Here is a 22,635-nt window from a genome sequence, read left to right on the forward strand (position 1 = left end):
CAGAGTGCCCTAGAGGCCACTGGAGCAGTCATTGGTTTGGACAGCCTTGTAAAGGTGTCTCTTTTCATCAGTGGCATGTCTAGATTAGCCACTTAGGCTCAGGGAAAACAGTGATGTTTTGGGTCAGAGTGGGATTCACTCCAGGTCTCACCTGGGACTTTCCTTCTAATGACTCTGGTTTGCATTCTCAAAATGGCATGTGGCTGCTTTGTCACTTTTAGTTTGACATGGTGTTCATCTGCTTTGCTTCCTGTCCAAAGATTTTCTTTCCCAACTGTCTTAAAATAGCTCTTCAGCAGTGAAAGCACTTACCATAGTGAAGGCATCTGTAGAGATGATCTGGAAAGGTGACTGTCAGAAACACTGAGCATGGAAGGGGCTTGAGGAGGGGTGGCATATTCCTGTTGTGCAATTGTGTTAGGAAATAGTGGAGTAAAACTGTTTCCAGTGCATTTTATCTCACAAACTGTATCTCTGGTTTGCTTGATGTTCCAGCTAGAAAGAGATATAAAAAATAGACAAGAGAAATGATGATGCAGAGGGCAGGAAGGTGAAGGGAGCTGATGTAGTTGAAGCTTGGGTGGATGATGACTGGACTCACCCCTCTGTGCAGCAGGGCAGTGTCACCAAAGCCTAGAGGAGCCCCTGGGTCCCTGTGGGTTTGCAGTGGGTGATGAATGCTTAGGAGGACAGAGTTGTGTGTAACATGGGGTTGTTAATTGTGGCTCTCTCCCCTCCTGTCCCAGTTTGATCCTGACAACACTGGCTACATCAGCACGGAGAAGTTCCGCTCCCTCCTCCAGAGGCACGGCTCGGAGCTGGACCCCCACAAGCTGGAGGTGCTGCTGGCCCTGGCAGACAGCAACTCTGAGGGGAGGATCTGCTACCAGGACTTTGTCAACCTGGTGAGTGCTCTGGCTGCCTGGGCCTGTCAGTCCTGGGCTCTGCTTAAAACATGGGCTGTTGAGGCACAGTGTCTCTTTCCCTCCCTTTATTAACACCAGTATTTGCTGCATCATATTCTGTGTGGACTTGCTTCAGCAAGAGTCAAATTGCTTCTGATTTTTCCAGGGAAACAAATTTGCATGGGAAGGAACTGTGGGATCTGTAGTAATATCATGAAGCAATGGCTGCTGCTACTTTGGAAGTTTTTGCTCTCAGTATCATTTGCTAGCTGCTATAATGAGCCATTTGTTTGCAAGCAGAGGTCTGTCAGTCTGGATGTCTCCTGTTTTATCTCGAGATTTCACCACTTCCAGACAAAAATGTATAGATAACTTTGTGTTGACATGCTGGGTGGAGTCATATTGCACTGCTGTAGGCATCAACAGCAACAGGGATAAATTGTTTCTAGGTCACGTTCATTTTATGCCAGGTGAGGTGTCTCAGAGTGCATGAGTCATGATCTGGATGCCTCTCTATCTCTACTAATGAGTCAATTAGTGAAGGGATCGCTCTGTTTCTTGTCAAGGCAGTTTGTTGAGTCAACACAATTGCAGACATGTGTTGTCAGGTGCCCAGGATGGCTTAGAAATGTTGTTTGCAATGTATCTTGGACACTGGCCATTCAGAGGCTTTGCCTTGTTCTTACTCTGTCATTGAACACCTGAATCCCAGATTTAATGCAATATTAATATAAGCCTGGGTGACAAAGTCAAAGATGAATGGGAGTTGGTGACATCTCTGAGGTTTCTGTGGGAAGCTGGATGTGTCCTTGTTGCTGAGTACAGTAATTTTTATCTCTGTGTGTTCTGCAGACAATGTGGGATTTGATCCCTTTATTTGTCATGGTCACTCAAGCACATGTTCTTGGTTTAGAAAGAGTCCTGCATAGGTCCTGTTTTCACATTAATCAGAGAGTTATGATAACATGGCCCAGCTGTCAAGGACCCAGGTCATGACCTCCATCAGGCTGTGGGCAGTGTCAAGGTGAAGTGACTTTATTGGAATGACACAAACCTGCTGTATCAGGCAGTCTTGTAAGCCCCTTGCCTGTGTCTAGGTACACAGTAGAATAAATGCTGCAACTCTTAAACAGATTACACAGTGTGAGGTTTTCCTCAGCTCCAGCATAACAAACAGTGTGGTCCTCAGTGCTCAGCAGAGTATTTATAGTAACAGCTGCTTGTTCCACAGTTGGGGATATTCAAAGTAGTGTTCAAGCATTCACTAATTGGGCTGCACAACCCTTAGGTAGCAGGAAGAGGCATCATCGAATTTCTTTTACAGAAATGATGGCCTAGGGCCAAGCCAACACGTTGGCAACAGGCTCAGGAATAGAACTGGGCTTTTTTCTCTCTCCTTGCTCCACAGGGCTCAGGAGCAGCACACACTAATGAGAGGTAGGTGGGAGCTGAAATGCTTGGACATTCTCCCCCTTTGGGAACAGGGGGCTGTGCCAGCTCACACCCAGGTGATGTGGTTTTTGCAAAACAGCAAATTTCCTTCACTACTATTGAGTGACTCCTATAAAAAAGCCATTGATTTTCCTGTCACCAGCCCCTCTATCCTTGTCTGCATTTTTTGCACTTTCTAATCAATAGGCAATGCAAATGCCAAAACATTAAACTACTTACAAATGACATCTCTTTTCTCACTTCTCCTCTAGTTTCTATTGATTTCCAGCATCCAAACTTTTTTTAGGACTCCTGAACTTTCTTTTGAACTTCCTGATGGAAAGAAGCAGCACATTTGATGCAGAATCACTGTGAAATTAGGGATTTCCTTCACCTCCTAGCTGTCAACCCTCGGTGTGGTGGTGTTTAGGTGCATGTTTGTGCTTGATGATCATTAGCCCTCCCTGCTTTATGCTCAGGTTAATTTGTCTGTTTCAGTAGCTTAGCAAGAACTGATCTGCTGCCAAACATGATGTTGCTGGGTGTGGGGATGGAAAGGCTGATCTTTTACTAAACCAGAGGCTTTACAAGCAAGGCTCTCTGTATGTATGATTTTCTTTTTCTCCAGCATCATTCTGAGCACCAAGATCTTTGCCTGCTCTCTCAGGCACTGTGATCCCCAGCTAAAGGACTGGTATTGAGCAAAGCTATGTTATCCTCTGATGTCCAAAATGTTTTGTGAACTCCTAGATACATCAAAAATGTAATTATAGGACTTCTCACCTTAATAGCAACATCCACACGTATGCCTGCTCTCAGCAAAGCAACTTAAATTTATGAAATTGAAATTTTTAAAATACGAGACTAGACCCCAGAAAGCACTCGGGAAATAAATTGAGAAATTAATAAATTCAAGGAAGATGAAAACTCCTGGTGTGATCTGCAAACAGAAAAGGCTCAAAAAGATCAGATAGGCAGCTCATTGGAAATTACTTCTCCTCTGTGTGTGTGAAATTCAGCTCATGTAGTTGTAAAACACAATGCTGCAATCATATCCATTTCTGTTTCTGCACTGTGGTTTGTAGCAATGGCAGAAAGGAGTTTCAGATGGGATTTCTTATGCTGTGTCTGAGACAGTGCAGAGTAACAAAAGTGTTTCCTGTACAAGTGGAGACATCTTGTGCATCTGTGCTCTCTGGTTGCTTTGCAGCATTGTGAAAAGAGATGCACAGAGAAAATTCTGGCTGTGAGCAGCATGGGCCACAGGAGGAGATAGAGAACCAAGGTGTTTAACTAACTTTGCTACTTTCAGAGAAGAGACAAGCCAGGAGTTAATTTTACTTGAGATATCATTTGCTGGGATTCTTGCTGCACAGCAGTTGCTGTTACTTCACATGATATCCCGTGAGCTGTAATAAAGCTTGCAGTAAGTAGTGAGCTCTAAGACAGAGTTCATGTGACTTGGGAAAAACAAAACACTGCTGCTTCCAACAGAAATGTTTAGCTGTGGCTTTGTAGTAACTTGAAGTTGATGTAATATCTCAATAATGAGCAAAATATGATAACTAATTAAATGCACATCCTTTATTTTCCAGATCAAGAATCACTACCTGCTTTGATTTCCCTGGCCTTGCTGGCTTCTAGGGACAGGCTAATTCTACCTCATTTTTAGTGTGAACAAGGCACATTTTTGAAGCACTGTGTAACAATGTTATTTGAACCACAATGTATAGTCTTGTCCTGCAAGCAATGTTCTTTCAAGTAACCTTGCATTTTGAAAGTGTTTTACCTTTTCTACTGGAAGTGCTGGAAGGCCTAAGCCTGGTACATTTAATAGGAATAAGGCAAAACCTTGAGCAGGGATAATTTATTTTGTCTCTCCTGCCTCTTTCTCTGAATCCCTTGAGTAAACCACTGCTTGGTCAAACCAGATCAGAATGTTGGTATTTGGTATTCAGGTTTTTTTCCCTTTGATACTATTTGGGAAAGTGCTACCAGGTTGTCTCAGAGGATGTGAACATCTGTGACAGATGAACTTAATGCTGAGATATGCATTTTGGGGAAAGCTGTCTCTACCCACATTAGCATTTTGTAGAAGTGTGGGCAGAGGGAAGGAAATAAATGTGAATCTTGAAAGCAAAATTGATTGGAGAGGTTGCATTTGTAAGTAAAGTGGGTTATAAAACTGGAGCTGGCAGAGGCTTTTAAAAAGCTTGTGCTAACTTCTGATTTAGTGTTCTGTGTCTTGGAGGATCAGAGCTGGAGAGCTGAATGCATTGCCTGTCACAGAGCTGCATGTGTTTAAAAATAGCTCAAGACCAGTCTCAAAGATGCCAATACGTAATCAGCAGAAATCCATGTTTTCCAAACCTTCTGAGGGAGGCTGAATAAAACCATAAAAAGGGTGCTGTGCCCCACACAAGCCCTGAAACTGGAGATGGGGGAAATACTACATGCCTTGGCTATTGATTATCTGAGGTAGCCACAGTACTACAGATATCCAAGGAAGACAGAGAAATTGGTCTGCCAGTGGGGATGCCTTCGCAAGTTGCAGATTATCCCTGAGTAATTTTTGAGTGCCATGTGTGCTAAACAAAAGCAGGGCTTTATACTTCATCAAAGTTTGTCACAGTTCTACTCTTGACATCCTAAATGTTGACGTTTTCAGTGTTGAAGACAGGTTCAGATCTAAGTAGGAAAAAATCTTCTGTTTGCACAGAGGTATCAGACCCAGCCCTTGAGCAGAGGTCCAGCCCTAAGCCATGGTTTGTTTTGGTAGGGTGATGCCAAAGGGCAGAGATGGCACCACCTGGGTACCAGTCAGCTCAGCCTGGCTCTTCTGCAAGGGAAATTTCTTTCTCTCTGCAGAACACCATTTTGCAGGCAGGAAGGGCTAAAGGAATGTGTTGTTCCCCACTGCTATCTTCTCTCTCCACATACTGTTTGCTGTACCCATCTGCTTGCAGCTTTAATATCACACTCATTAAAGAAGTCCTAGATCGATTGCATGAAGAGAAGTGGGGTGGGCTGCCCTGGGCTCCTGGAGCCATGATAATGTGCAGGCCAACAATGGGCCTAGTGTTCTTTCAGCTGATGATTAAATACTTGGCTCATAAATACCAATATTATGTAATTCCAAAATCCAGTCAGCAAATTGTGACCATATGCGAGATTCTGTTTGGGAAGATTTGAGTCTTCCAAAGTCAGTCTGAGGAACAAAATAGACTTCTCATCAATAATTGGTGAGAGCAGCAATACTGACTTAATCCTCTGTCTCTCCTCATGCCCATCTCCTCCTAGCTTGATCCAAAGGCCATGTGAGTGGGGCCAGGATTGCTGTGTGTGAGCCCTGGCAGTCAGCTGTGCTGTCTCTTTGGAGATCACCTCCTCCGTGGTGCCATGGCAATGTGTGCAGGTGGGGACCAGCAGGATGCCTCCTTCCTGAGAGGTCTGATTTTAACAAGGGCTCAGTACATCCACTCATCAACATCTTGAGGGATTGTGGGGGCTTTTCAGCATGTCTGACACACTCCTGACACTGTGTCCCTGCTTCACTGAGGGATAAAACCACGCCAAGACTGCAGCATGTAGAGGGAACCTGGACCTTCTCTCCATATCCTTTGCTCTAAAGAGGGTCTGGCAAATATTTTCATGTCCCTTCCATGTTAGCTTCTGTGTAGGGTGTGCAAGGTCCTGTGATTTATCTTCCTATCTGGAAGAAGGAAGGCAGAGCTTTCTGCTGAACAGTAGACCAGTTTCCTACCTACTCAAAAGAGCCAGTGGAGGCTTTGGTCATCTACAGTGATCCTGCAATATTTTCCTCTTAAATCTAAGAAGACCTTTCCCTGTTTTGTTTTGTTATATTGAGGAGAATCTTCAGAAATGTCATGGTGATGAATTTGCAGTGCCCTGGCTGTTTTCTGGGCTCCATGGCAGCACAAGCATTATTGCAGAGAGGACACTGGGCTGATGGGGCTGTGCTGAGTTCAGGTGACTGAACTGAGCCATCCCTTGTAACAGTAACAGAGGAGTTCAGGGTGCCTCCCTTAGAATCCTCTGCTCAACAGATGCAAAGAAATCTTTGATATGATCCTAAACATGGACTTAGCAGCCTTTGGAGTTTCCTGCCCATCTCCCTTGGCAATCTCTGCACTGATGAGGTGATCATCTACTGAGGGTGGCCAGCCCTTCTTGATGCTGAAATGATGATTTTCCTTGACTCTGGAAATTATTATCTTTTCCACTGAAGTGCTGCAACAGGGAAAAGCACTGACTGTTTTGTGGTAGGCAGGAAATCCCATTTATCACTGTAATTGGAATAAGCAGATCAGCAGCTCCAGTCAACTGTCTGGCATCTTCAGGCAATTTTATAGTTTCAGTCTGAATTTATTCTTGTCCATAAGAGGGGCAAAGCCAGAGAGAAAGAATGAACTTTGTGAGGGAGCACATGCAGAACATCTCTAAAAGGCTGTTCTGAACTAACCTGGGATTAAGCTTTCTTCTGTGGACACAGAGAGATCATTAGGTGGCTAAAAGTATCTTTGAAACAGAGGTACATCTTTTACCTAGCAAAAGGCATCTCACACATGCTAAAGAAAGCCTTGTACCTGTTGGATATTTCTCTATGAAAATATTATCTTTCAGTATGAACAGGCTTCCTTAATGCAACAGAGGACCACAACAATTTCAACAATTTTCCCCCCCTCATCTTCCCCAGTTTTAGATACAGATCTTTGGATGATAGACATGAGAAGACTGAGAGAGAGACTGTGTGGACATTTTTTTCTTCTTTGTTTTTCTGCTTTTTTTACAAGAAAAGTTCTTTTACAAATGTTTTCTAAATCAACGAAGGAAAGAGAGAGCAAAGGAGAAATACCACAATGGGGAGAGTTGTTAGGGTAAAACATCTTCTCACTGAAACAACTCAAAGAGAACAACAGCAACACATTTTTCCTCAGTTTAAAAGAAGTATAAGAACATCAATTGGAGGTCAGTGCTCTTCTGTGTTGGAGGGACAGGCTACAAATGAAGGCTAAGGAGGGATGGGCAGAGCAGGTCGCAGTGCCATCACCTCAGATGGCCCTTGCCTTCCCCCAGTGATTAACAGGAGGAGGCTCCCTGCAGTGATTACTGTGTTTAAGCAGCTTGGTCCAGCTTGGAGCAATTCCCTGACTGCCTGGGCACTGAGAGCACAAGCTCTGGGCTTTGCTGGCTTTGGGAAATCAGCTGAAACCAGCATGATCCAAGACAACTGCTGCTGAGTGTCTTGTCTTGCTTCGTTCTGGGAGGCTGGATGTGCTTTGAGAGCAGTTAGCAGCTCTCTCAGAAGGACCAGGCTGTCATGTTTGCTCAGTGGAAGATCCCCCTGCAGCATCCTGTGTACACAGTGAGCCTTTGGAGCTCCCTGCCAAACATTCAGCCAGTACAGACAGTGGCTCTAATGCAGCAGGTTTGTTTGACATCAGGGCTAATTAACAATTATACAAATCTTGGAGCAAGCTCTTTCAGACCTGGTTTGTTCCTCCACCCCCAGAAGGCTAAGCATAAGATTCCATCTGCCTAATTTGCAAATGCAATTGCTTTAATTATGCATCCAAACTGGTAAAGTGTATGCTCAGAAAGATAGCTAAATCTATGCATGTGAGGTGATAATGCATATACAAATTAGCTGTAAGCCTGTGCCATCTCAGAGCCTGCCCCCACTGAGGATACCTTATAAAAGAAGCCTTGTAAAGGCTTGCAAGCTTACAGGAGCTAAGACAGCTAGTACAGGCGATTAATTTGTTGTTTGTTGCTGTTGCTCAGGCAGTTTTGTTTTACACAAAGAGATAATTTTCTTTGCCCAGAGCTAACTCCTGCCCCAAGGATTAGATGTGCTCTGAAATTGCCTGCTCTTACATTTAAGAAATTTCCTGCCCCGAGACTGCAGGGAAGTTTGAGAGAGCAGGGGGAGCAGAGGGAAGGAGGACACAGGAATATGGATTGTGATAACTGATGGTGAAGACAGTCCATGGAAGGCTGGAGAATGGGCCATAGAGCTCAGCCAGGTGCATCAGCTGCCTCTGCTCTGCCTTGCCAGATTTCTGCCCTGACCTCATTTATGGACATTATAATGGTAAACTGTGGTACTCGTTTTCCTTGCACCCCAAGTAGGTCACCCTGTCATTGTCCCAAGTCTTGGTTCCTAAAGCTCAGCCTGGTGGTGGCTTTCCTCCCTGCCTGGATCTGGTGCTGCCAAACTGGCACTGTTCTCCCTGGTGACTGTGCCAGGCCTGTACTCATGGTTTCTTCTGTTCCCTTTTACCCAGATGAGCAACAAGAGGTCCAACAGTTTCCGGCAGGCCATCCTGCAGGGGAACAGGAGGCTGTGCAGCAAGGCCCTGCTGGAGGAGACGGGGCTGAGCCTCTCGCAGCGGCTGATCCGGCACGTGGCCTACGAGACGCTCCCGCGGGAGATCGACCGCAAGTGGTACTACGACAGCTACACCTGCTGCCCCCCGCCCTGGTTCATGATCACCATCACCATCGTGGAGGCAAGTACCTCCCTGGGAGCTCCCCACACTGCCCAGGGCCCTGCTGGGACACAGTCAGGGTTGGAGAGGTGCAGCCATGGTGTTTTCTGAAAAATCCTTTCCTTAGGATTTTTTCTCCTGAGAAGCGGAGAGGCCTCAGGAACAAAATGTAAACAATGGTTATCTGCTGCTGTGGGATGCAACAGGTGCATCTGGGATTGGTCTCATGTCGTTGTTTCTAATTAATAGCCAATCACCGTCCAGCTGTCCTGACTGTCTCAGCCTTTTGTTATCATTCTTTTTCTATTCTGAGCTAGCCTTCTGATGAAATCCTTTCTTCTATTCTTTTAGTATAGTTTTAATATATATTATAAAATAATAAATCAAGCCTTCTGAAACATGAAGTCAACATTTTCATCTCTTCCCTCATCCTAAGACCCCTGTGAACACCACCACAGAGAGGGACTCGTTCACACCTGGACAAGGACAGACGTGAAGCCAGTGGCCATTTTGGTTGCCTGTTGGAGTGTGTGTGTTTAAGTGGGGACTGTGATCCTGTCACTGGAACAATTTGTATATGGGATTACACAGTTTGGGAAATGAGAGCACAACTGTTTGAGGAGTGAAAACAGGACAGTTCTAGAGAAATGGACAAGTCAATGGAATCAGAAATGTCTGTACAGCTACCTCTGTTTGTGAGTGGAGAGAAAAAGGAGGGGGGAGAACCTTTGGGTTAAATATTCTGACCTGCTCATGTGTTGCCCAAATGAGATCTTTGCACATTTGCTGAGTAATGTGCTCAAGTAAGTACAGAGTAGGATATGACACTGATAGTAGGGTGCTGACTGGGAGCAGGTTCCTTTGACTCAGGGGCTGGTGTGTTACAAATATCAAATATAGTTAAATCAATGTGTTGCAGGTTCCTCAAAACAGGGAATTTCATGCTGTGTGAAGCTGTCAAATGGGAGAAAAGCTTTTTATATATTACTTTTTCTCCATTATTTTAGCTAAAACGTACTTGTTGGTGAGAAAAGGCATTTGGTAACCAATGAATCTCTCTGCTCTTCTAGGTTGCCTTTTTTCTTTACAATGGAGTGGTCTTAGACAGATTTGTGCTGCAAGTCAGCCACCCTTTGTACCTGAAGAATGCATTGCTGTACCATCCCCAGCTTCGGGCCCAGGCTTGGAGGTATCTAACCTACATATTCATGCATGCAGGGTGAGTACTTACAAACAGTTCAGCTTCCCCAGAGACATAGAGGAAGTGACAGAATCAGCTCAGAATTAAATTTTAAAAGCTCAATTATAAATTGTGTGTAAAAATCTGAAGATGTTGTGGGCTGGTGGGCAATGAGGTGCAAACCTTCACAACTCTCTGAAGGGAAAAGGCAATAAAAGGAACTGAACAGATGCTGCTCTCCTCCCCAACAGTGTTGGGACCACACTTTCTTCTTACTGTGCACTTCCTAAAACCAGGTCAAAGCCCAGTGTTCCAGTAAAGGATCTGTGCAGGTGGTAGCACAAGTCTGCAAAGATGCTGGACTGGTATTTAAAAATACAGGGTGTTGTAAAAGTCAGTTAAATTCCTGTGCCTGGGACCTGTCATCACTCAGTAATGTTGGTCCCTTCTGTAGGGACTGAGCTAATGCCTAGAAGGCTGTGTCAAGCCTGAGCTCCCATTTTGTACACACTGAGCAAACTCAGTGTTCCTGAAAAGCTGACAGTCTTGAGTGACCAGATGGACACAGAATGGTGTCCATGCAAAATGAAGGTGCACAATAAAATAAATCCTCCTTCATCCCATGGGAGGTATGTAGCAGACTTGGGAAGAATATACAAGGTGTGGGGATTCTAACTCTGTTCTTCTCAGCTGTCCTAGTCCTCACAAAATTTAAATAGACTTGTGTGATGTTTGTGATGCCATGGTGATGAGTAAGTGTCACTGGAAAGTTCATCCCTGTACAAAACATTCTACCCCCTCTGAAGAGTTTCTCAGATCATTATCTTCACACATTCCTGGCAGATAATTGCAATTTTCTTTAATTCTGTCATTGAAAAATGACAGCAGAAAGCCTTTCAGCAGTAGTGTAGAGCTTGAAACTGCATAAGGACCCTTTGTTCTTAAATAGAAAGCCTATATTTCCATCACTCAATGTTCTTCTATGAAAGGCCAGAAAGATCAAGCTGATCTTTGCCTTTTTTCCACATCTCTGATGGAAGACATGCTGATGTCTCTTCCCTCCCATGGAATAACTTCCTTGGTGTGTAATTGCCCTGGAGCACAAGATGTGCCCCAGATCCCTGGATAAAAACAGACTCCACCCAAGGGAAGAGTAGGAAAAAGCTTTTAGAAGAAACTTCTGAATGTGGCAACCTCTGTCCTCTGCATGCTGAATCCCTCCAAAGAGCCCATATTACACAGATTTCATCCTGCAAGGGGGACTGCTGGGCTTAGACATGAGGCTGGTTACATGAAATGAGAAATGAAAATTTCCATCACTGAAAATATGGGGAAAACTGGGTTTGTAAAAGAAAGAAAAACTTGATTTTAACTAATGTTAGTTAATTTGTATTTGGGCTTTCTTTTGATGGTGGTGGTGTTTTACCATATCCCTTCTATAACTACAGATTGCTCTAGGATACATTGGAGCAGAAACACCTGCACAAGGACAATTTCCCAGCATTGAATGCCTTTCTGTGGCATGGTTTCCTAACCTGTGCCAGGTCACCCTTGTAGCAGGCAGTCCCTGGCTTTCTTCACACTCAATGGCCAAAAATCCCTCAGGTTTATTTCACCTCTGGCTGACTCAGAGTGGAGCAATGGAAGGTGGTGAGCAGGGGACTCATCATGATGGATTCCAAGTCCTTTAGCTACACAGCCCTTAAAACAATGGAGAGTCCCACTGGAACAATAAACCTTGTGATTTATCTGCAGTATCTGGAGTTAAGCTAAACGTTCCTTTATTTCTAAGTTCTCTGTATTAAGCTCCTTTCTTGTGAGGAAAACAGATAAATCTTGGAAAGGTAATATTGTCTTTTAGTGGACACCCATCATTCTTCTCTCATTTTCAAATGAGGGGATAACACAATGCCATGGGTCTATTGTTACCCTGCTTCCAGCTGAGACTTTTAAATGGTAATGTGGACTGCTCCTAATTCAGTGCACTCTGTCTTTTTTTGAAGAGCAAGTGGCAGCTGGAAGGTGTTTGAGAAGGCAGCAGTTGCTAAGGCTTGGCTGGCTGTGCCTCTAGAAAGATTCCAAAAATGTGCAGGCTGTGTGTTGGTTCTGATGGAGGGAGCTTTGTCAAGGGCTGAAAAGGCAAAGTTGTAAATTCTGCCCTTCTGTTTTCATGGAAAGCAGACATTGATAATCTGAAGCCCACACATTTGTATCACTGCCATAACTAATGACTTGCATTGATGCTCAGTCCCATTTGTTTGGTCCCAGGGAAGGAGAAAGTCCTTAATAAATCAATGAAATTGTCATTTCAAGAATGACACATTCAGCACTGGCAAAGGGTAATTATATTTTATGGGCACTTATTGACTCTGGTGCCTTCAAAGCTCTTAGTATGATGGGGAAGAGAAGTGAATGGGATTGCTCCTGGGAAGTCTTTTAAGAACAGCTGTGAATCAGAGCAGTCACTTCAGAGTCCAGGATAAACTTTGCTGAGCTCTTACAAAAGCTTCCTTTGAAAAATAAGACCCAGTGCTTTGTGTGGAAATGTCAGGTGCCACCTCATGATGCTGACTGTGTGCCAGCCAAAGCTTCTTCCCTCCTCTCTGTGAAAGGGCACTTGGATGTTTGGACTCATCCCAGTGATCTCAGTTTGACCTTTGCTGGTTGTTCCTAATTTAATTCCCGGCGTTCTGTGAGCATGCGGGATCAGAGCGAGTGCTGACCATGCCCAGTGGCTTCAAAAGGCTTGAGGAAGGTAATGAAGGAACTCAGTTACATGCAGCAGGTTCCCATGATGAAAAATTGCAGTACTGAGTGCATTGTGCAGGAGGGAAATTCATCTTTGGAGAGAAATTCAATGGAAGCAAACTTATTAAGATATCAGGAGAGGATTGTTCTCTGCACTATCATTTTTAGCACTTTTTTTGCAGTCCAACTTTACATTCTCATTTATGAGACTGTTCTGTCATTACTGAATCTCACCATCAGTGTTTTCCTCTGCTGTATATGGGAAATTGCTATGGTAACATGAAAAAGATCAAAACAGTGGAAATGCATATAACTTAATCCAAAGTTTGCTAGTGCCTGCCTGTGAGCAACCCTTCTCTTGTATAAAATAGGATGTGTATTTTCAAGGCATTAGGTACTTTACTCTCTTTTCCCCAAAAGATGCTGGCCTTCTGCATTAAGGGTATCACTGTGTTATTTAGATCCATCTATTTTGTAAGCAGGTTCTCTTCATACAAAGAGCAGGAAACCCTTGGCTCCAGTGGGATGTCACCATTCAGTGAGATCACAGTCCTGTGACCCAGGGTAAATCTCAGACACTAGCAGAGACCTGAGGATCCTGCTCAGGGCCTGGTGCTGGTGTCAGCTCACTGGAGGACCCTACAGATGAATGTCTGTATAGAGATTTGAAAAGTGGCAGGTCAGGTTTGTTAGGTAGTATTGATTAAAGCAACAGAGAACTTGAGTTGAAGCTGTTGATTCAGCTCAGGGGAGATCTGCTGCCCTGGAGTCTCTACCCAATATACACATCTGAGCTGTCACACTCTGCTTGCAGGCTGCAAGTGGTCCTGCCCTGTTGGTAGTGGGGCTTGCTGGGGTTCCCTCAGCCCAACTTTCTCCTGTGTGTTCAACAGGAGATTTGGAGTTTTGCTATTGGCTGTAATGGGAACAAGGGTGGGTGAAGAGAGAGCCTCAGTGAGTACAGCTGGGCACCTCAGCAGACATCAAAATGCCCTCTGCTTCCCATTCTGACCACTGAAGTAGGCACAGCAGAAAAGGGTGAGGGTCAGACACCCATGCTGTAAAGGAGCATTACAGCACCAGGAATTGGCAGTTCTCCTGGAACTTCTACATCCACCTCGTTCTTAACAACCACTCCCCATCACGGCAGTGTGATGTGTGCAGGGAAAAGTGGAATCATTAGGAGAGGAGAAGAGAAGGGCAGGTCAAATTTCTGGCTTCTGTTCCAGGCTCTGCTGCCATCTTGCTGCTTTTTTTTTTTTTTTGACAAGTCATTGAACTTTTTCAAGCAAAGAAAAAGGAAAAAAATGTCTGACTAAAACCCAAATACACAAGGTCTTTAGCTGAAAGGACCTGCGTGGATATGGAAAAGATAAAAGCAGCAAGGAGGGAAGAAACGTTGCACCTCTGGGTCTGATTTTTTCTGGAATCACTGTTTTGCCCAGTGTTAGTCTATTTATGTGAATCAGGTGCTATTTGATTTTCTCAGTGGTAGAGAAAGGAGATGAAGAGTTGGAAAAGAGGACAACTGTTGTTTTTCCTTGCTGCAGGATAGAACACCTTGGGCTCAATGTTGTCCTTCAGCTCTTGGTTGGGGTTCCTCTGGAAATGGTGCACGGAGCTGCGAGGATCAGTTTTGTGTACGTTGCAGGAGTTGTGGCAGGTAGGTGACACCTCTGCATGCCCCAGGTGGAGGAGCAGTGAAAATGGTCTGTGCTGGCTTTTGAGCTGGAGAAATGTTTTGTGATATTTGGGATTAGGAGAGGAACATTCACTCATCTTCTGTGCATTGAAATCCTTTGCAGAGCTGGACATAGAAAATATGGTACAACTTGACATCTATTTCTATGCAGCCATAGACTCTGTGTTTAGGAGGCCTGCTAAAAATGCACCAACTGCCTGTTATTTTAAAACAGCCTTGCTTTAGATGATCTTCCTGAATGTGGAGTCATGCTGGTCCTGTGGCAGTTCTTCCTCCTTTTGTCCTGTCTGTCACCTTTCTGCAGCCTAAGTAAGCAAGAAGTATTTGGTTGTAGATTGTGAGCAGTGCACAGAAATCTGGAAAATTCATTTCATTATTAAGCCATGGGGTCTGATTGATTTTTAGTTTGTGCTGAATTGCTTTTATTTATGTTTGGAATTTCCAGCAGTTTGGAGGTGATGGAAGCTGACAATAGATCAAAATCTAGTTAAAACAGAAGGAGGGTGTGAAAACAACCAAGAGCTTTACAGTGGAACTCAGTGATTGACTACCTTTGTTCAAGATTTATAGTGTTTGTTTGGTTTTTTCCAGCCACATAATTACTTTTTCCATAATAAGCAGATAAACCCTTTGCAGAATGGGCTGCACTGGGTACTAATAAATTCTGCATTCCAGGAGACAGTCTGTGGAAAGAATAATTGGACTAGGACACTGGATGAGGCATGGTACAAACATCAATGGTATTTAATGCAGAGAAAGGAGTTAGCAGAGCAGCTCCACTGTCCCCTGGCTATTATTTTAACAAACACTAACAAAAGTGGTGCCCAATTTGCAACTTCCCATATAAAGCTTTTCTACACAGATACACCTACCAAACCCTAGGGCTTCACTGATATCTTTGCCAGTTATGAAACATCCTTTATTCTTTGTCAAGTGCCAAGAGAGAGGAAAATGGGTATATTCATGCTGAGGCAATATAAAGATAACTCAGCTGCTAAATAATCAGGAATAGACAAAATGTAGTAAAATGTAGTTGGGCCACAACTTTTATGGTTCTTTCTCATTTGTCTGGCTTTACTAAGAAGACACATTAAGAATGGAAATTGAGGCGCTCAGTGCCGTGTCTGAGGACTTAACTGCAAGTTCTTATTACTCCTTCCTCTATTTCTCATTAACTTTTTCCTTAATGACAGTGTGTAAGAGCTGAGAACTCTCAGGGCCATACAAGGAAGGAGGGAGCTATCAGCAGAGTTGGCTGCTGGAAGCTCAGCACTTTCTTGACCTGGAATCAGTTGGGCAATTAGCAAAGAAGTTCATTAGATTCTGTGCTACCAAGGGCTCTCTCAAGATTTGCCAATATGTCTTTTTCCCATTCCCAATCGCCACAAAGATCTTCATTATCCCTTCCTTGTGACAGCAAATCTGCCTTTCCCTCTATCACTTAAATTATTCCTAAAGTCAGCAATGAAAGGAGCTTTGAGCAGATCCAAGCCTCCAACTGGGATAAGAAGAAGCAATGTCTGTGTTTGGCTGTATTGTCATTAGTGGTGCCTTTATGTACTTGACCTGTCATTTTGCTGTCATGTGCCTAGTGCCTCCATCCAGGTTATTTTGGACTAGTTTTACTCTGAAGTTTTACAGGTAATAGGCTGTGCTTTGATCAGAGGTCTGTGCTAAGTTACAAGTCCCCAGCTCCTTCTCCCTGTGCTAATATTTTTCTTGCCAATACGTGAGCTACTTCTTTTTTATCTTCAGGTGAGAAACAAACACAGGCGTTTGTCTGTCTCCTGCTCCCTTGTTCCTTCAATCAGGGAATAAATGCCTTTTTGCAGGACAAGTTTAAAGACACATTGCTGCCTTGCTTGGCTGCTTTTAAAGTAGGTGCAGAGGAATCAATCAGTCACGGCCTTGACAGGACTGATTTGGCTTCATGAGTCAATCAATTTCCCCCTCCTTCTCTTTCTGCATTCCTGACCTGCAGCAATTAGCACAAGCAGGCCATAGCAGGGAGGTAGGGTAGGAGAGGGTGTGTTTATTTGGTGGGCAATTGTCACAAAGCCTTGTTGTTTCCCCCAGGGTCCCTGGCAGTGTCAGTGGCTGACATGAGGGCGCCGGTGGTGGGCTCCTCTGGAGGTGTGTATGCTCTTGTCTCTGCTCACCTGGCCAATATTGTGATGGTGAGTACCAGAGTGACTGTCTGACCTCAGAGTGAGCCACGTCTGGTGGCCCAAAGGGGCTGGAAGTAAGGCCTGACCCAGCTGTTGGTCATTCAGAGCTTGCCCCAGATAAGAGTCTTTGTCTCAGTGGTGTGGTTCTGGAATGGAAATATTACCTTGCACTTGGTGGCTTGGTATTCTGATAGCTGACAGTTTGCCAGGACAACCTAAAGATGTTGGTAATACAAGATTTATCAGTGTTCTCCAGGCTATCAACTCTCCATGCAATGGCTGACAAATGTTGGAAAAGCAGACTGGCTGTGCAGAAGTGGCAGACCTGTTTCTGTCTGGATCTGCTATGTAATTTTAATGAGTATCTAAGGAAGTTTAGCATTCAGTGGATTCATTTGCAGAATATTCCTTATCTCCATTTGTAAAACCCAGGTTGAAGATGAACCCTGGGTGATCTAATGATGCATCTCTTTGCTGTTTCACCTCATGAAATACTTTACAAAGGTGAGCAAACACCAGCATTGTCATTCTTCTCAGTTTGGAAACAGGAGTTCGTCTCCAGCCCTCAGCTAGGTGGTGGCAAAGCCCAGCACAGCTGCCCTGGGGACTCCTCAGCTGACACAGGGCAAAAAAGGCTTTGCTGATAGAAGATTCATGTGTGTCCTGTACCAGCAATATCAGAGCAGAATAACCATAAAAATGAGGATAATGCTCCTCCCCTGGGTCTGAGTGGGAAGATAATGTGAGATGGCTGCAGTAGAGACAGCAGATCTGTTATATGGGTGCTGGGAGATGTGTATGTAGTGGTGGTGGAGCCAAGCCTAAAAGAAAACCTTGTGCTTGATGCTTGTCTGCAGCAAAGTCAGCAGGCTCCAGCTGTGGCCCTCAGTGGTGCTGCTGCAGACAGCTTTGTAACAGCTGGGAAGTGAGGGATATCCTGAGCAGAATTGCTCTGCTTCACCCTCTTCAAGCTTTTCAGAGCATGAGTGAGCTGAGGCTGCTGTCCAAATGAGACAGCTGAGTGGCTGGCAGAGAGGTCAGGAGGGGAGGAGAGGGGCTACCCCTATAGCACAGGGTTTCTGCTGGGGAATTGCACCCCTACATTCAGTTCTTCCCCGTGTGATTTGGGTTCCCTGCACTGTGCCAAGGACAGCAGGAGGGAGCTTCCTGTGTCTCTCAGGGTGGTAACGCAGACTCTGGGTTTTTAACACCACAATTCACAGGGTTAGAGGGGGACATTGGAGGAAATTTTAGTCTGCTTTAGAGGAACAGGCTCTTCCAGAGATGTGTGAAGAGTTTTCAGCAGTTACCTTCCCTGACTTCTTAGAACATCACAAAGTGATCTGTCATTTCACTTCTCATTGGCCTCTGCCAAATCTATTTAGCGACTGCTACCTTAGCATCTTTATTTCTCCATTATCCACTGCCTCTCTTCTCATCTGAAATTATTTTTGCTGCCTTTCCAGTTCTGGTGGAGGGATGTTTTTGCTTTCCTTTCCCCCCCTTGTCTCCCTGTGCTCACTTGTTACCTAGATGCAATGCTCCTGCACACTGAAAGGCATTGCTGGCTGTTTGCTGCAAAGCTCAGTCTGGCACAGCTGGGGACAGCAGGGACTGAGGCAGGGAGGGTCTCTGGAATCTTCTGTTCCCTCCTGGTAACCAAAGGAAATGGAAACATTCCTGCTTGGAAAAAGAAATATTATTGGAATGAAATACATAAAATAACCAACAGGGGGAAGCAATAAAGCATGTCACCCCAAGGAAAAGAGTGAGGGGAGGGATTCAAAGCAGCTACATGGAAATTAAAAGTGAAAGAGGCAGCACAGTATTAATCAGCATGAGCTCAGAGCTTTCTCACTGGGTTAGATCTCTCTGTGGAGAGAGAAAATCAGTTACTTATTTTGTGGAGGTTGCATTTTTTGCCATCCCAGGTGTCCTTAGAGATAGTCTGAGGAGTTTACAAGCATTCTTTTTATTTCTTCAGTGTGACAAATAGGGAGCTTTTCACAAGAAACATTATTATCTTGGTATCTCAGTCTGCCTTCAATAGGCAAATTTTCATTTAGTCACATAATAGTAATGATAAAATAATAATAATGTTGTCATACATCTGAATTTCTCAAAACATGATCTCTTTTCCTGCTTTAAAATTATGTGCAAGTGGAAAAGGAGAACTTTTAATATTTCTCCATTATTTCTGATTATCATTCAGAGATTTTTATTCCACTATATTGATTAATAACCAAGCCTCAAGACAGAGGAGACTAAGTCCAGGCTTTCTTATGGCACTGTTTCCTTGACATGCTTTTATTGAAGTCTTTATTGTTCCTCTGTGCTCTGCCAAAGATCTGAGCTGCAGAATTTCAGGGAGCCTGAGGCACAGAAGGTAGCATTGAAAAAGCACAGTAGGTCTTGAATACACTGAGAAGTTGCCTGACAAGTGACAGATTTAAGTGTATTATCCCTCCAGGTTTGTGTGCAGCATTACTTTGTTTTCCTTGTCTCTTTTCCAGAACTGGTCAGGAATGAAGTGCCAATTCAAACTGCTGCGCATGGCTGTTGCCTTGATCTGTAGTAAGTACCACACAGTGCTTGGCACACGTGCAGCCAGTCCTGTTTTTTTTGTCCTTGTCATAATACTTCATGCTGATTCAGAGGGTTTTGACTTTGCAGCAGTTTTGGTAGGAACTTGCAGCTGGACCTTCTGGCAGCAGGAACCACATTGCTCTCCACTGCAGATTTTGGCTTTCAACACAAGCCTCTGTAAACAAGGATTTGTCATTAGCCAGCATCTGTAGCCTGTGGTGTTTGTGAAGGAGCTTAAACATCTTCTCTTTGCAGTCTCAAACATGCAGTGCTTTCATAATGATAATACTTGGGTTTCCTAGAGCATGTCTGGGGTGGCAGCAGCATTATACCCACCCTGGTGAATTCTCTTCCAGCCCTATCCTCAGGGGGGCACAATAAGGGAAACTAAGCTGTGTGTTCATCACAGACAACTGTCTTCAAATTCTAACTCATTTTTGGTATGCTTTTGGCATAAATTTCAGAAGGTGAATATTCCCCAACCTATCTACACTCTCACAAACCCAGACCGCTTTCCAGCCACTGGAGAGACCTCATGTGTGCCACAGCCCTGACATAGCCACAGCTTCCCTGTGCTCACCATACAAGGCAATTTCTCCCTCTCTGTCTCCTCAGGGATGCAGTGCTACCCAAAACATGGACTTAAGAAGGATAAACCTAGACAATTGACTCATTTTTTATTCTTTGTTCCAGTGAGCTTTGAATTTGGAAGAGCCGTGTGGCTGCGATTCCACCCCTCTGCTTACCCCCCCTGCCCCCACCCCAGCTTCATGGCCCACCTGGGAGGGGTCATGGTTGGAATCACCCTTGGTGTTATCATCCTGAGGAACTATGAGCAGAGACTCCAGGATCAGACTTTATGGTGGATCTTCCTTTCTATTTACGTCATTTTTGTCTTGTTTGCCATCTTCTGGAATATTTTTGCCTACAGTCTGTTGGATCTAAAGCTACCTCCCCCTCCTTGAAAACATGGGACAGAAAACTGGAGAGCAGAAGTCATCTGTCAGCTGTGTTAAATGAATGAAGATGGAGGATCTATTTTTGTATTTAACTTGGGAGGATGATTCTTCTGAACTCATGAGTGTGCTGGAGGAGGTGCTTAAAGATCTCATGAAAGAATGGGCTGATCAGTTTGTTCACAAATCCAGCAGGTTCTGTAACTCTGGCTGGCCATGCCCTGCAGTTTCTGCCCTGCACCTGGGCACTGACTGCTTGGGTTGTTGTCACACATCAATATTTTCCATGAGATATTTGTATTTTCCAGGTCAGTGCTGGAATTGTGGCCAGTTGTTCAGTGAATTTCCTCTATGTTACTGAACACCAAAAGGGAAAAAGATCAGACATTTACTAATTAGAGACTCAAATGGTACTCACAAGGCAGCTTGAGTCTGGTTTCTTTGGACACATCTGACTGTTCAGCCATACCAGTGCCACTGTCTAATTACTTGAATGGTTCCTAAGGTATTTTAGTCTCTGCTGAAACTTGTCTTGCACAACTTTCAAAGGAATCGGCAGAACTTGATCACACAAAGTGATGGAGACTGGTCTTCAACCACAGGTCAAATGAAATTGCACTATAAACATTGGGAATCTTAGAGTGTTGTGGATACCCAGCCAGAAGTGACTTTTCCTGTGCATGTTTCACTTGATTTTCATTAATTATTCCCCCTTCCCCAGCCTGCTGTGGCTAGAGGGTGTAGCTGGATTGTTGGGTTTTTTGGTTTTTTAGGTTTTTTTTTTTTTGAGGGATGAAGGAAAGGAGTGCAAATGTTCATTTGTGGTTTTATCAGATGACAATCAGGTGCTGTTTTCTTCTCATTATTTTTCCGACCACACTGACCTAACACCTGTCCTGCAGTGAGCTCCTAGCAAGGATCTCAACTCTTCCAGCAGGTTCTTACTAGGAAAATGGGACCATGATCACCTCCAGCCGCCCAGGGTGGGAACTATCCAGTCTTTACAGCCATACAATCCATTTGGGGCCAAGTCCACTGAAGGCAGTGGAGTTAAATCACTTTGTATGTAGCACTGGTTTCCCAATGAAGCGGAGAGGGTGTTATTTGCTACAGTGATCATTGTGAAATGGATAAAACTGGTTTTAATATGATTTCTAAAATGTTGTGGATGCCTCCTCCTGAGGCAATGGATGTTCAGGAGCCCCAGACAAGAGTTAGTTGAGTGATGCCTTTTTCTGTAATGTTGGTCCAGCCCAGTTCAGGCAATCTGTGAGTGGGCTGTGGCACAGTTCACACAGTTGCCTGCACAGACTTAGGGACCACATGGGGACATCTGTAGCACAAGCAGAGCTTATAGGTACTCTTCTCTGTAAGGTGCTTGTTTTGCTTGTCACTTCAGAGAGCTGCAAATTACAGTCCAGGACTGTGGGTGCCCTCCTTTTCTCTGCCCTTTACCCACCTATCCAATGGTCTGGACAAAGCAGCCATAATAGTCTCTCCAGACAAGCTCCTCTCTTCCTTTTTCCTATTTCCTGCTGGTGCCCAGGCACAGCCACCAGAGTCTTTCACAGCACATCCCACGGGCACCGTAGCAGTTGTGTTTGCTCTGTAGAAAAATGTCTCTGTGTTGTGGGCTTTATTCTCTCAGCTATGCTCTCCATGCTGCCAGATGATACCACAAGCTAGTAGGAGCCTGTCCTTCCAGAGGGGACACCCACAAGTGCTTATCAGCTGCCCCCTTCTTTGCCTCTTATGGAAAAATAACTCTGGGCTGAGGGGTGAAGTCTTGTTCTACCAGATGCACTCATAAAACTTCTGTTGCCTCAGAAGGAGGGGATAGAAAATAACTGTATTTGGAGCTTGGAATAAGCCTTACCTGCAAAAGAAACAATTTTTGGCACCTTTGTGCACAGAAATGGGATTTCTGAGGGCAATTGCACTTTTCTTGTTCTGCATGGCCAGTACATTGCTCATGGGCCCTCAGTGAGGACCAAGAGGAAGGAATAAGGGCCAGAGCTCTGATCATTTTGGAGAAGGGATTGGTTCCCTGAGCCATTTTACCTCTGCAGTTTGGGTCCAGATTCCAGCAGTCACAAGGGTTCCATGGATTGTTGCAGGTGCTGGCCCAGTGAGTGCTGTAGCTGTGGATCCCCCTGGGAGCAGGCAGGAAGGAGAGTGGGAGCAAGGAGAGTTCTGACATGGTTATCAAGTAAGGAGGACATTCCTTCCCTCACCTATTGCTAAGCCTTTCTCATTACAGATGCCTTGAAAACAGAGGTGACCAGGAATGGGAGTTCTCCTGAAATCTTAGGAAAGCTTTTAAAATTTTGTTAGAAAATTTCAATTGCAAAAAAGCCCAGATTATTTTGCCTATAATTTACCAGAGTGCAATGTGCACCAAGTGACTTATTTTTGGTTTCTCAGCTGAAAGCTACTTATTGCCCATG

The 22,635-nt window shown here is 44.4% G+C and overlaps 1 protein-coding gene across 4 annotated transcripts in view; it reads left to right on the forward strand.

Annotated features, from left to right (window-relative positions):
* RHBDL3 (rhomboid like 3) overlaps nt 1–22,036 on the forward strand; it is a 57,971-nt gene extending 35,935 nt beyond the window's left edge. For all 4 annotated transcript variants that reach the window (XM_063175957.1, XM_063175960.1, XM_063175958.1 and 1 more), the window contains 7 exons: nt 747–905; nt 8,645–8,869; nt 9,919–10,067; nt 14,327–14,439; nt 16,555–16,655; nt 19,160–19,220; nt 19,926–22,036. In XM_063175957.1, the coding sequence (XP_063032027.1) occupies nt 747–905; nt 8,645–8,869; nt 9,919–10,067; nt 14,327–14,439; nt 16,555–16,655; nt 19,160–19,220; nt 19,926–20,197 (1,080 nt within the window). In that variant the 3' untranslated portion in view covers nt 20,198–22,036. The remainder of the gene's footprint in view (nt 1–746; nt 906–8,644; nt 8,870–9,918; nt 10,068–14,326; nt 14,440–16,554; nt 16,656–19,159; nt 19,221–19,925) is intronic.
* Nucleotides 22,037–22,635: the final 599 nt, after the last annotated feature.

This window comes from Melospiza melodia, chromosome 24 (genome assembly GCF_035770615.1).
Source record: "Melospiza melodia melodia isolate bMelMel2 chromosome 24, bMelMel2.pri, whole genome shotgun sequence".
In the NCBI taxonomy this organism is placed as follows: domain Eukaryota; kingdom Metazoa; phylum Chordata; class Aves; order Passeriformes; family Passerellidae; genus Melospiza; species Melospiza melodia.